The sequence below is a fragment of the Nicotiana attenuata genome, unplaced genomic scaffold (assembly GCF_001879085.1).
Source record: "Nicotiana attenuata strain UT unplaced genomic scaffold, NIATTr2, whole genome shotgun sequence".
Lineage (NCBI taxonomy): Eukaryota > Viridiplantae > Streptophyta > Magnoliopsida > Solanales > Solanaceae > Nicotiana > Nicotiana attenuata.
In genome coordinates, this window is record NW_017671020.1 from 303,582 (window position 1) to 317,508 (window position 13,927).

General features: G+C 43.0%; 1 protein-coding gene across 1 annotated transcript; it reads left to right on the top strand.

The window, feature by feature from the left end:
• The first annotated feature begins 3,030 nt into the window (after positions 1–3,030).
• On the top strand, positions 3,031–4,159 carry LOC109205301 (putative calcium-binding protein CML19). The gene has a single exon (XM_019368007.1). It carries the CDS (start codon positions 3,282–3,284, stop codon positions 3,870–3,872), a length of 591 nt encoding a protein of 196 aa, XP_019223552.1. The 5' UTR covers positions 3,031–3,281; the 3' UTR covers positions 3,873–4,159.
• Positions 4,160–13,927: the final 9,768 nt, after the last annotated feature.

Here is a 13,927-nt window from a genome sequence, read left to right on the forward strand (position 1 = left end):
TCAGTGTAAGTTAAGAGCGTAAAGAAGGACATGGCATTACCTGATCCCACATACTACAGGAAGTTGATAGGGAAATTAAATTTTCTCACAAATACAAGGATAGACATAGCCTACAGTGTGCAACACCTCAGCCAATTCATGCAAGATCAAAGAGAACCTCACCTGAAGGCTGCATTTCACTTACTTAGGTATTTGAAAGGTGATCCCTCAATGGGAATATTCATGTCACAGGATCTAGCATTAAAGGTTAGAGCTTATTGTGACTCTGATTGGGCTGCTCGCCCAGACTCAAGAAGATCAGTGAGTGGGTACTTGGTTCTGTTAGGAAATAGCCCTATATGTTGGAAGTCTAAGAAGCAAGAAACAATTTCATTATCTTCAGCAGAGGCAGAGTATAGAGCACTTAGAAAGGTAGTAGGAGAGTTGGTATGGTTGTGCAGCTTATTTGAAGAACTCACTGTGCCTTTCAACAAACCAGTAGAAGTCTTTTGTGATAGCCAATCAGCTCTACATATAGCGCGAAATTCTGTGTTTCATGAACGAACAAAACATATTGAAGTGGACTGCCACTTTGTAAGGAGCAAGCTACAAGAGGGCTTGATTTCATTGCAGCATGTGACAAGTGAGAACCAATTGGCTGATGTACTTACCAAGGTCCTAACTGGAGCAAAACATTCAGCTGTATTGAGCAAGTTGGCAGTGTATATGACACCTCCAACTTGAGGGGGGGTGTTGAGAGTTGTATATTTATAATATTCATGTATATACTGTTATGTGAGTAGAATGTGTTAGTTGAGTAGTTAGAAATTATTTAGTTGTAGCTGCCAACTCAGCATGTATACATGGACATATATATACTCATTACAGTAATGGAATGACTAGACTTTCCACTTCATTTCATTTTCTAAATTTCCTCATCTGACAAAGTGCTCCTCCCTCAGAATGTTCTAGAGGAACACCATTGAAGCTCGAACTTGAGCTTCAACTCCACACTCATTCCATATCTTAACAGTATACATGTGATTCGCCTAATTAATTGCACACCTCAAAATATCATATTGTACGGTGATGAACCTGACATGAAGTTGCTACCTTCATATTTTATTAATCCATTTATGTCTTCCGTAACTCTATTATTATTTTGTTTTTTATAACAGTTTGCACGTACCTTGATTAATTTAATGAGATATTTACTATTCTCATAAATAATAGGGACCAGGTAATTCCGTTCTTCTCAATTTAAACAGATGAGAAGAAATTACCTACGAGTATTTTTGTCTTCGTTAGAATTTGAACCTGAATCTTAGGATTCTCAACCCACTCTATTAAACCACTAGGTCATACCCTCGTGTGATTTACGTAATTACTCCAGTATATCGCTAAACTTTTCCTCTCTTTTTTTCCTTCAATTCATTTCTATTTTTGGACTCTGCAATTTAAATTTTTCTTGCTTTCATATTATGGTGTTTACACAAAAATTGAGATATCGATTTCGGCTAGCTTAGCTTGAGCGCGCCATTTTCTTATTAAAAGTTATCGGATAGGGGTAAAGTGCCAAAACAGTTTTTTTTGTTAAATCAATAATAAGAATTAGAATGATAAACATGTTATAATGCCCTCACGGCACACTGCACACACCAAATATCAAACTGTCCGTGCGTGAACCTTAAGAAAGAGATAAATAATGAGGAAAGGAGTCAACGGGTGAAATGAGGGCGATAAATGAGTTTGGATTATTTTGAAACGTGGCATTTAAAGGATTTTAAGTTGAATAAAATGACTCGTTAGATAATGACATATACTAACGGTAAGACAATTTGAAGGAACTATTAATGGAGGACTTGAACGACTAATTTCGCAAAATTCAAGGATATATTTACACCATTCCCAGAAATTAGTGAAGGGATACTTTGAGAGGAAATGATGAAAAGTAGTCAAACTTGAAAAATGTTCTATTCAAAAATAAAAATAAAAGATACTCATTTAGAAATAATTTGATCGTAAACTTTTTATTCTTTTAATAAAATGATTTATACCCACACGCTAAGACTTTTTTAAACCACAAATTTCAACAGTTTTTTTTTTAATGTTCGATCGAACATCACATAACAAAAAAAGGAACACTATTTTAGATATGCATTCTATGGAAAACTAAACTAAAGCTAAATGATTTAGTTGTGTTCACACATATTAAGAAATTCATCTTTTAACATTAATTAGCAAAGAAATTGATCATATTAATCTTTACTATCTCTTCACATAAGCACTCCTAACACATATTCCAACATTATTTACTCCAAGGCAGTGTAGAAAAAAAAACAATTAATTCATTATTGAAATCTAAAAAAATCACTTATTTTAGACCACAAAAAAAGGCCAAAAAATCACTTATTTTAAACTGGAGGGAGTATATATACAAAACTAAACGCTAAGACCAGTAAACTGTAAACCATTTGTTACATCTACTATATGTCACAGCTCGAAATTCTTCAACCGCATCTCACCCCTTGAACTAAAAGAAAGGTAAGAGGAGTTACTAACAAACAAGAAACAATATGCCAAAGATAGCTTTTAGTTCAGCTCCACCAACGCCAATTTTTTTTATTATATAAAAGTAGCTAGAGGGGCTGATCCAGAATTTAAACTCATTAGGATTTTTATTATTGAACTCGTTATATTTTTGAAGTTATGAGTTCAAATCTACTATTTATTACAATTTTAGTAGATTTTGCACATAAATTTATACCTCGAATCAAAAATCATGTGTTCAATTAAACCCATCACATATATACTTTACGCCCCTTAAAGTAGTAAAGGAAACATGGAAAAGAAGAGATGCATGGCAAATTCAAATAAGACAATATTCTATATTTAAAAGCCTCAATATTAAGATAAGACTTATCCTAAAAGTCAGCTCTTTCTCACATCATTGTCATCTTTCATAGCGTGTGTACTTTTACTTTTCAAACTTATAAGAACCTATTTTTGTATTTTAATTTCAAGAAGTTTCTATAAGTGGTAAGCCTACGGAAAATACAGACTTTTGGACCGCCATTTAGTTGCCACTAACTACCACTTTCTGCTCCCCTTCCCACTCTTCATATATAAATATCCCATTCTTCTTCCTTCATCCCCATATCCTTTGTTGTTTTTCAAGAGTTTTTTACCAAAATTTTCCCAAGTTTTCTTTGTTTCAAGTTAAAACCTTTTCGCACTTAATCATATTCTACTTACATCTCAAACTTCCTTGGAAAAAAGGTAGTCTAAACGCGTTTGTTAGCATGAGTATGAAGTCAGTTTTTGTACCTAGTCATGAAAACAAGTCTGCTTTCTCAAGACTATGGAATAGGTTTTCGCTAAAAAAGACAACTCCTCAGAAGGAAGACGAGGGTCCAACGACAATGACAACGACGACAACAGCTGACCATCTTTCAGTGAGTAGTAGTAGTGACAATGGCGAGTTAGAGAGGGTATTTACATACTTTGACGAGAATGGAGATGGAAAAGTGTCACCGGCTGAGCTCAGGAGGTGTGTGAAGGCGGTAGGAGGCGAGTTGACGGTGGAGGAGGCGGAGATGGCGGTGAGGCTATCGGATTCTGATGGGGATGGATTGTTGGGTTTGGAGGATTTTACAAAGCTAATGGAAGGAATGGAAGAGGAGAGGAATAAAGATAGTGAGTTGATAGGAGCATTTGGAATGTATGAAATGGAGGGGAGTGGCTACATTACTCCTAAGAGCTTGAAGAGGATGCTGAGTCAACTCGGTGAGTCAACTTCCATTGATAACTGCAAGGCTATGATTCAAAGGTTTGATCTTAACGGAGACGGAGTTCTCAGCTTTGACGAGTTCAAAGTTATGATGGCAAGTTAACAAGAGTTCAAATTACAACTAGTGCTCTATACTATTTATGTACATATATATTCATTCGTTTTGGGTCTTGTTTTTGTTGATTTATTCCTTCTAAGCAATAATATGACGCTTGAGCTCAAATATTAGTTCTGATATATGTTTTCTATTTAGACTTTTCAATCTGTAAATTCATAATTGTAAAGCATTTCTTGGTTACGTATCTTCTGATGCCAAGGGGACTCCAGCTGTAATTTGTATTATCCAATTCTCGAAGTTTTCTATTTTCAATACTTTCCACTGTTGCGTGATACTCTCTGTATTCATTTTTACTTGTCCGGTATTTTAAAAATAGATTTTCACTTTTACTTGTTACTTTTAGCACATCAAGAGAAGACAATTTCTTCTTTCCTGTTTGTCCTGATGCCAAAACCAACCTGATCGTGATGGCGCCTATCATAGAACTAGGCCAGCCGACACATTTCCCAAAATGATTCGATATTCCATTAAAACTTAGATAATAACCTTTTTCATACTGAAATTCCGTAATAGAGAAAAATTCAAAAGCCAAAATGCGAAAATAAAAGCCCGACCTTGGGTGTCACTAAGTCATAAGCAAATACTAATATTGTTCTGAAATATAACAAGACTAAAATAGTCTGAAAATAGCCAATGTATACTAAAAGGAAGATAAGGAAGGAGAAAGGTGGGACTGCGATTGCCAGGCAGCTACCTCGCTATCTCCGGTGAAAGTCCGCGACTGGAATTGTCAACAGCCGTTGCCGTGCCCTGAGATACCTGGATCTGCACACAAGGTGCAGGGGGTAACGTGAGTACACCAACTCAGTAAGTAACAAGTCCAAACTATGGACAGATAGGTAGTAACGAACCAAAACCTCAACAGGTAAACACAATTAAACTGTACAGTAAAGTAGACATGCTTGCAATTCAAGTATTTGGCTCAACAGTAAAGTAAATACCCATTTGAACAATGTGAAGTATAAAGCTCAGCTAATCTCTACGTGCCAATGCACAAAATGCATGAAAATGTACCATGTACCTCCACTCTCAAGTGCTAACCACTTGGTACTGTATATGGTCATCCGGCCCAGGGAAGATCCATCCCGAAATATATACACATCGCTGACAACAGTCACTCAATACCGAGGAAGTCCATTCCAGCCCTATGGAGAAGATCCATCTCCAGGTATAAATACTTCGGACAAGATCCATGTCTAGGGAAGATCCATCCCTCAAAATATCAACTGTGCTCACTGGGGGTGTGTTATAGACTCTGGAGGGGCTCCTACAGCCCATCACAATCATCAACATAACCGTTGCGGCGTGCAGCCGGATCCCATAACTGTCACTCATAATTAGGCTCTCGGCCTCACTCAGTCATCACTCTCCAGTCTCGTACACACGGGCTCACAATGCCATGAAACTAGCCCGGAACAATGATATGATGTACCAAATAATAACAACCGAGACTGAGACATGATATGATATGCATGAATAAGACCGAGTACAGAATATCAATGAAACTAATGGTATGTCAGCAAGAAACGACCACTCGGGTCTCAACAGTAACGGCGTGAAGCCCTAACATGATATCTAGCATGTTTTACAACACATTTACTTAAGCACATGATAGAAACACGGATATAAACAAGAAAGAGTTATTAAGCGGTGCCATGGAATGAACCAGGCCACAGTTCTCACGGTGCACGCCCGCACGCCCGTCAATTGGCATTTGTGTCACCTCAGTACTAATCACATAACACATAGTTCGAGGTTTCGAACCTTCAGAAACAAGTTTGGAAGCGTTACTTACCTCAAACCAAGCCAAATCCTACTCCGCTACGCCTTTGCCCCTGGAATCGGCCTCCAAACGTCCCGAATCTAACCAAAAGCCAATGCAATCAAGATAGGCGAAGGGACCAATTCCATACGAAAAATTATCAACTTGTACAAAAATCCTGAAATTCACCAAAACCCGCCCCCGGGCCCACGTCTCAGAATCCGACAAAAATTACAAAACCAGAAAGCCCCTTCACTCACGAGTCCATACATACAAGATTTATCAAAATCCGACTCCATTTGACCCCTCAAATCCTCAATCAAAACTCTCCAAAATTCCAAGCCCTAACCCCTCATTTTCACCCTTAATCACCACTAATTACATGATAAAACCACGGGAAATTACCAAAAACACGAGTATTAGGGCTCAAATTACTCACCTCAATGAAAACCCCCTTGAATCCCTCTTCAAAGTGCTCCCAAAAGCTCCAAATACGGATAAAAATGGTGGAAGATAGCCCGAAATTCGCGAAGCCTCCCTTTTATACATTCTGCCCAGACATCTCGCACCTGCGACCCTTTTCTCGCACCTGCGCAACCGCTTCTGCGGTCCAAACAACCGCACCTGTGGTTTCCACTTAAAAGTCCAAGACCGCACCTGCGGTTTCCACATAAAAGTCCAAGACCGCACGGTCCCGCATATGCGGTTCTTCTCTTGGCCCTCAAATTCCGCATCTGCGGCCTCCCCTACGCATTTGCTACCTCGCACATGCGGTCCCCAATCCGCAGGTGCGGAAATATCAGAAGCAGCAGCTTCAGCTGCACACTCTCAATTCCAACTCCTCCGTTAACCATCCGAATTCATCCCGAGGCCCTCGGGACCTCAACCAAAAATACCAACAAGTCACATATCACAACTCAAACTTAGTCGAAGATTCGGAACACTCAAAACAACATCAAAACACCAAATCACCCTCGAATTCAAGCCTAAGAACTTTTAAACTTCTGAATTTCGCAAACGATGCCAAAACCTATCAAACCTCGTCCGAATGATCTGAAATTTTGCACACACGTCATAAATGACACTACGGACCTACTCCAATTTGCGGAATTCCATTCCGACTCCGATATCAAAAGTTCCACTACTGACCGAGAATCGCCAAATTTCCAATTTCGCCAATTCAAGCGTAATTCTACCACAGACCTCCAAATCACATTCCGGACGCGCTCCCAAGTTCAAAATCACCTAATGGAGCTAACCGAACCATCAAAATTCACATCCAAGATCGTTTACTCATAAGTCAACATTCAATTGACTTTTCCAACTTAAGCCTTCTCAAAAGAGACTAAGTGTCTCAATTTACTCCAAAACCACTCCGAACCTGAATCAACTAACACGATACGATCAAGTATAACTGAAGAACACAAAAGGGAGAAGAAATAGGGGAAACAGGGCTACAACTCATGAAACGACCGGCCGGGTCGTTACATCCCCCCCTCTTAAACAAATGTTCATCCTCGAACGAGTCCAGAAACATACTTGAAGCCTCAAACATGTGTGGATATTTGCTCCGCATCTCCCGCTCGGTCTCCCAAGTAGCCTCCTCCACGGGCCGACCTCTCCACTGCACTTTTACTGACGCTATATCCTTTGATCTCATCCTTCGGACCTGTCGCTCCAAAATAGCCACTGGCTCCATATCATACGTCAAATCCCCATCTAACTGAACCATGCTAAAATTTAAAACATGAGACGGATCGCCAATATACTTTCGGAGCATAGAAACATGGAATACCGGATGCACACTCGCTAAGCTAGGTGGCAAGGCAAGCTCATTAACCACCTCCCTAATCCTCTGAAGCACCTTAGAAGGCCCAATGAACCGAGGACTCAATTTGCCCTTCTTCCCAAATCTCATAACACCCTTCATGGGTGAAACCTTCAGCAGAACCTTCTCCCCAACCATATAAGACATGTCACGAACCTTTCTGCCAGCATAACTTTTTTGTCTCGACTGAGCTGTACGAAGTCGCTCCTGAATCACCTTCACCTTGTCCAAAGCATCTTGTACCAAGTCTGTACCCAAAAGCCTAGCCTCGCTCGGCTCAAAACAACCTACTAGAGATCTACACTGCCTCCCATATAAAGCCTCATATGGAGCCATATGAATACTTGACTGATAACTGTTGTTATAAGCAAACCCGCGAGCGGCAGGAACTGATCCCATGAACCCCCAAAATCAATGGCACAAGCGCGCAACATGTTCTCCAATATCTGAATAGTGCGCTTGGACTGTCCGTCCGTCTGAGGGTGAAAAGTTGTGCTCAACTCCACCTGAGTGCCCAACTTTCGCTGCACGGCCCTCCAAAACTGCGATGTAAACTGAGTACCTCTATCTGAAATGATGGAAACCGGGACCATGTAGGCCAACAATCTCTCGCATATAAATCTCAGTTAACTGCTCTGAAGAATAGGTAGTACACACATGAATGAAGTGCGCAGACTTGGTCAGCTGATCCACAATCACCCAAATAGCGTCGAACTTCCTCAAAGTCCGTGTGAGTCCAACTACGAAATCCATGGTGATCCACTCCCACTTCCACTCTGGAATATCCATATGCTGAAGAAAGCCACCCGGTCTCCGATGCTCATATTTTACCTGCTAACAACTGAGACACCGAGCTACAAACCCCACTATATCCTTCTTCATTCTCCTCCACCAATAGTGCTGTCTCAAATCCCGGTACATCTTCGCGGCACCTGGATGGATAGAATACCGCGAGCTATGGGCCTCCTCCAAAATCAACTCCCGAAGACCATCTACATTGGGCACGCATATCCGGCCCTGCATCCTCAATACCCCGTCATCACCAATAGTCACATCTTTGGCATCGCCATGCTGAACTCTGTCATTGAGGACAAACAAATGAGGATCATCATACTGGCGCTCTCTGATACAATCAAACAAGGAAGACAGAGAAACCACCAAGCTAAGATCTAACCGGGCTCCGAAATATCCAACCTCACAAACCGATTGGCCAAGGCCTGAACATCAATCGCAAGAGGTCTCTTCCCAACAGGAATATAAGCCAAACTTCCCATACTCACCGCCTTCCTACTCAAGGCATAGCCACTACATTGGCCTTTCCCGGATGGTACAAAATAGTAATATCATGGTCCTTTAGCAGCTCCAACCATCTCTGCTGCCTCAAATTGAGATCCTTCTACTTGAACAAGTGCTGGAGGCTACGATGATCAGCAAACACCTCACAAGACACTCCATAGAGATAATGCCTCCAAATCTTCAACGCGTGAACAATGGCAGCCAACTCCAAATCATGAACTGGGTAGTTCTTCTCATGAGGCTTCAATTGACTAGAAGAATAAGCAATCACTCTACCCTCCTACATTAACACACACCCAATGCCGACCCGAGAAGCATCACAATATACCGTATATGAACCTGAAGCTGATGGCAAAACTAACACTAGAGCTGTGGTCAAGGCAGTCTTGAGTTTCTGAAAGCTCGCCTCACACTCATCCGACCACCTGAAAGGAGCACCCTTTTGAGTTAATTTGGTCAAGGGTGATGCAATAAATGAAAATCCCTGAACGAACTGACGGTAATAACCCGCCAATCCAAGAAAGCTACGAATCTTTATGGCTGAGGACGGTCTGGGCCAACTCAGAACCGCCGCTATCTTCTTCGGATCAACCTGAATACCCTCACTGGGCACCACGTGCCCTTAGAATGCCACTGAACTGAGCCAAAACTCACACTTGGAGAACTTTGCATAAAGCTTCTCCTCCCTCAACCGCTGCAACACAACTCTCAAATGCTCAGCGTGCTCCTCCTGATTACGAGTGCACCAGAATATCATCAATGAAAACAATAACAAACGAGTTTAGATAAGGCCGAAACACGCTGTTCATCAAATGCATGAACGTTGCTGGGGCATTGGTCAGCCCAAAAAACATCACAAGGAACTCATAATGACCATATCGAGTCCTGAAAGCTGTCTTAAGAATGTCCGAGTCCCTGATCTTCAACTGGTGATACCCTGACCTAAGATCAATCTCGGAGAACACCCTCTCTCCCGGAAGCTGGTCAAATAAATCATCAATACGAGGCAAAGGATATCTTGATTGTGACTATGTTCAACTGCCTGTAGTCAATGCACATTCTCATAGTGCCCTCCTTCTTCTTCATAAATTGGACAGGCGCACCCCAAGGTGACACACTAGGCCGAATAAACCCCTTATCAAGGAGTTCCTGAAGCTGCTCCTTCAATTTCTTTAACTCCGCCGGTGCCATATGATACGGTGGAATAGAAATGGGCTGAGTGCCCGGCACCAAATCAATACCGAAGTTAATATTCCTGTCCGGTGGCATGCCCGGCAGGTCTGCAGGAAACACATCTGGAAAGTCCCTCACTACCGGAACTGAATCAATACTAGGAGTCTCTGCACTGACATCCCTAACAAAAGTCAAATAGGAAAGACAACCCTTCCCAACCATCCGACGGCCTTCAAGAATGAAATCACTCTACTGGGAACATAATCCGACGAGCCTCGCCACTCAATCCGTGGCACCCCAGGCATAGCCAACGTCACCGTCTTAGCGTGACAATCCAGAATAGCATGGCACGGAGACAACCAATCCATGCCTAATATCACATCAAAATCAACCATATTAAGCAGCAAAAGGTCTACTCGAGTCTTCAAACCCCCAATAGTCACCGCACAAGACCGATATACGCGGTCCACAATAATAGTATCGCCCATCGGAATAGATACATGAACTGAGGAAACAAGATACTCACGTGGCGTATCCAAATAACGAGCAAAATATGACGACACATATGAAAAGTGGAACCATGATCAAATAATACAGAGGCATCCCTGTGGCAAACTAAGATAATACCTGTGATCACATCATCTGAAGCAATACCATCCGATCTGGCAGGTAGTGCATAGAAACGGGCCTAACCGCTATCTGATCGGCCTACCCTTCTAGGGCGACCCCTAGCTGACTGACCTCTACCCCGAGCTGGCTGGGCGGGTGGGGAAGTAACTGGTGCTGAAGCCGAAGGCTGACTCCTCTGCTGGGATGAACCTTCCGTAAGACGGGGACAGAATCTCTTGATATGACCCAAATCTCCACACTCAAAGCAACCTTTCCCGGCAAATGGCGGTGGGGACTGAAGGGAGCCCCGAGCACCGGGATATCTACTAAAAGAACCAGGCATAGATGAGCCTTGAATTGACGGTGCATGAGTCGAACTCTAAGCTGGAAGGGCATTGAGAAATAATTGGCCCTGATGTGAACTGTGAGAACCATGACCCGATGATCCACTACGGTGACCCGGACGAGCTGACTGAGCATGTCTGAATGGACGGCCTCTGCCGTGCTGGAACTAACCTCCGGAGGGAACACCACCAAAACTACCAGATCCCCAAGGCCTCTTGGCCTCCCTCTCAACCCGCTCCTGGCAGCGAACCGACTCTATCTCTTTGGCAATGTCAACCACCTCCTCAAAAGAAGCACCAGACACTCTCTCTCTGGTCATAAGAATACGTAGCTGATAAGCGAGGCCATCCACGAACCTCCTGATCCTCTCCCTGTCTGTAGGAACCAACCAAACAGCACGACGGGCTAACCCAAAAACCTCATCTCGTACTGCATCAAGGTTATGTCATTCTAACACAACTGCTCGAACTGTCTACGCAGCTCCTCTCTACGGGACTGCGGCACATACTTCTCCAAAAAGAGAACGAAGAACTGCTACCAGGTAAGGGGCGCTGCACCAACAAGCCTATGCCTCTCATAAGCCTCCCACCATGTAAAGGCAACTCTAGAAGACTGAAAGGTTGTGAATGAGACCCAACTGGTATCCAGAATACCTGCTGTACGAAGAATCCTCTGACACCTGTCCTAGAAACCCTGAACATCCTCGCCCTTTGTACTACTGAAGGTCGGAGGCTGAAGTCTACCAAACCTCTCCAATATACGCTGCTCGTCATCAGGCATGACTGGTACCACATAATCAAGAGCAGGTGCAACCGGCTGGGCTGGTAGTGCCTCCGGTGTCTGTAGTCCCTGAACAACTTGCTCGGGTGTATGAGCGGCGGGAGTCTGAGTGCCTCCCCGGCCTGGGAAGTAGCTGCTGTAGCAGAAACAACGACCGCCTGAGCAAGGCTGGCGCACGCGGTCAAGATCTGAGCTAAGGCCTCCTGAAGACCTAGAATAACAATAGGCATAATCGGTGCCTGAGCTGGTCCTACTGGAGGGTCCACAACTGGGACCTGATCAGGAACTGGGGCGGCTGGTGGATCTGCAGGTGCTGCCCTAGCTGTTGTGCGGACTACACCCCTGCCCCTACTACGGCCTCTAGTGGCCCCAACTGGTGGTACTGGTGGCCGTCCATCCTGACCGGTAGCACGTGTCCTCACCATCTATAAGAGAATAGAATAACATAAGTTTAGTTACCAGAATCAATAGATTCGCACGACAAGAATTCAAGAATACGAAGTTTTTCCTAAAGGTTTTGCAGCCTCTCGAATATAAGTACAGACGTCTCCGTACCGATCCGCAAGACTCTACTAAACCTGCTCATGACCCGTGAGACCTATGTAACCTACGCTCTGATACCCACTTGTCACGATACCAAAGCCAACCCGGTCGTGATGGCGCTTATCATGAAACTAGGCCAGCCGACACATTTCCCAAAACAATTTGATATTCCATTAAAAATTAAATAATAACCTTTTTCATATTGAAATTCCGTAAAAGAGATAAATTCAAAAGCCAAAATATGGAAATAAAATCCCAACCTCGGCTGTCACTAAGTCATGAGTAATACTACAACTGTTCTGAAATATAACAAGACTAAAATAGTCTAAAAATAGCCAAAGTATACTAAAAGGAAGATAAGGAAGGAGAAAGGCGGGACTGTGATCGCCAGGCAGCTACCTCGTTATCTCCGGTGAAAGTCCGCGACTGGAATAGTCAACAGCCACTGCCGTGCCTTGAGATACCTGGATCTGCACACAAAATGTATGGGGTAACATGAGTACACCAACTCAGTAAGTAACAAGTCCAAACTATGGACTGATAGGTAGTGACGAACCAAAACCTCAACGGGTAAACACAATTAAACTGTACGGTAAAGTAGGCATGCTTACAATTCAAGTATTCGGCTCAACAGTAAAGTAAATACCAATTTGAACAATGTGAAGTATAAAGCTCAGCTAATCTCTACGTGCCAATGCACAGAATGCATGAAAATGTACCATGTACCTCCACTCTCAAGTGCTCAACCACTCAGTACTGTATATGGTCATCCGGCCCAAGGAAGATCCATCCCGGAATATATACACATCGCTTACAACAGTCACTCAGTACTGGGAAGGCCATTCCAGCCCTATGGAGAAGATCCATCTTAAGGTATAAATACTTCGGACAAGATCCATGTCCAGGGAAGATCCATCCCTCAAAATATCAACTGCGCTCACTAGGGGTATGTTACAAACTCCGGAGGGGCTTCTACAGCCCAAGCGCTATCACAATCATCAACATAACGGTGTGTAGCCCGATCCCATAACTGTCACTCATAATCAGGCTCTCGGTCTCACTCAGTCATCACTCTCCAGTCTCGCACTCACGGGCTCATAATGCCATGAAACTAGCCCGAAACAATGATATGATGTACCAAATAATAACAACCGAGACTGAGACATGATATGATATGCATGAATAAGACCGAGTACAGAATATCAATGAAACTAATGGTATGTCAGCAAGAAACGACCACTCGGGTCTCAACAGTAACGGCGTGAAGCCCTAACATGATATCTAGCATGTTTTACAACATATTTACTTAAGCACATGATAGAAACACGGATATAAACAAGAAAGAGTTATTAAGCGGTGCCATGGAATGAACCAGGCCACAGTTCTCACGGTGCACGCCCGCACGCCCGTCAATTGGCATTTGTGTCACCTCAGTACTAATCACATAACACATAGTTCGAGGTTTCAAACCCTCAGAAACAAGTTTGGAAGCGTTACTTACCTCAAACCAAGCCAAATCCTACTCCGCTACGCCTTTGCCTCTGGAATCAGCCTCCAAAGATCCCGAATCTAACCAAAAGCAGTACAATGCAATCAATATAGGCCAAGGGATCAATTCCATATGAAAAATCATCAAATTATACAAAAATCCCGAAATTCACCCAAACCCGGCCCCTGGGCCCACGCCTAGGAATCCGACAAAAA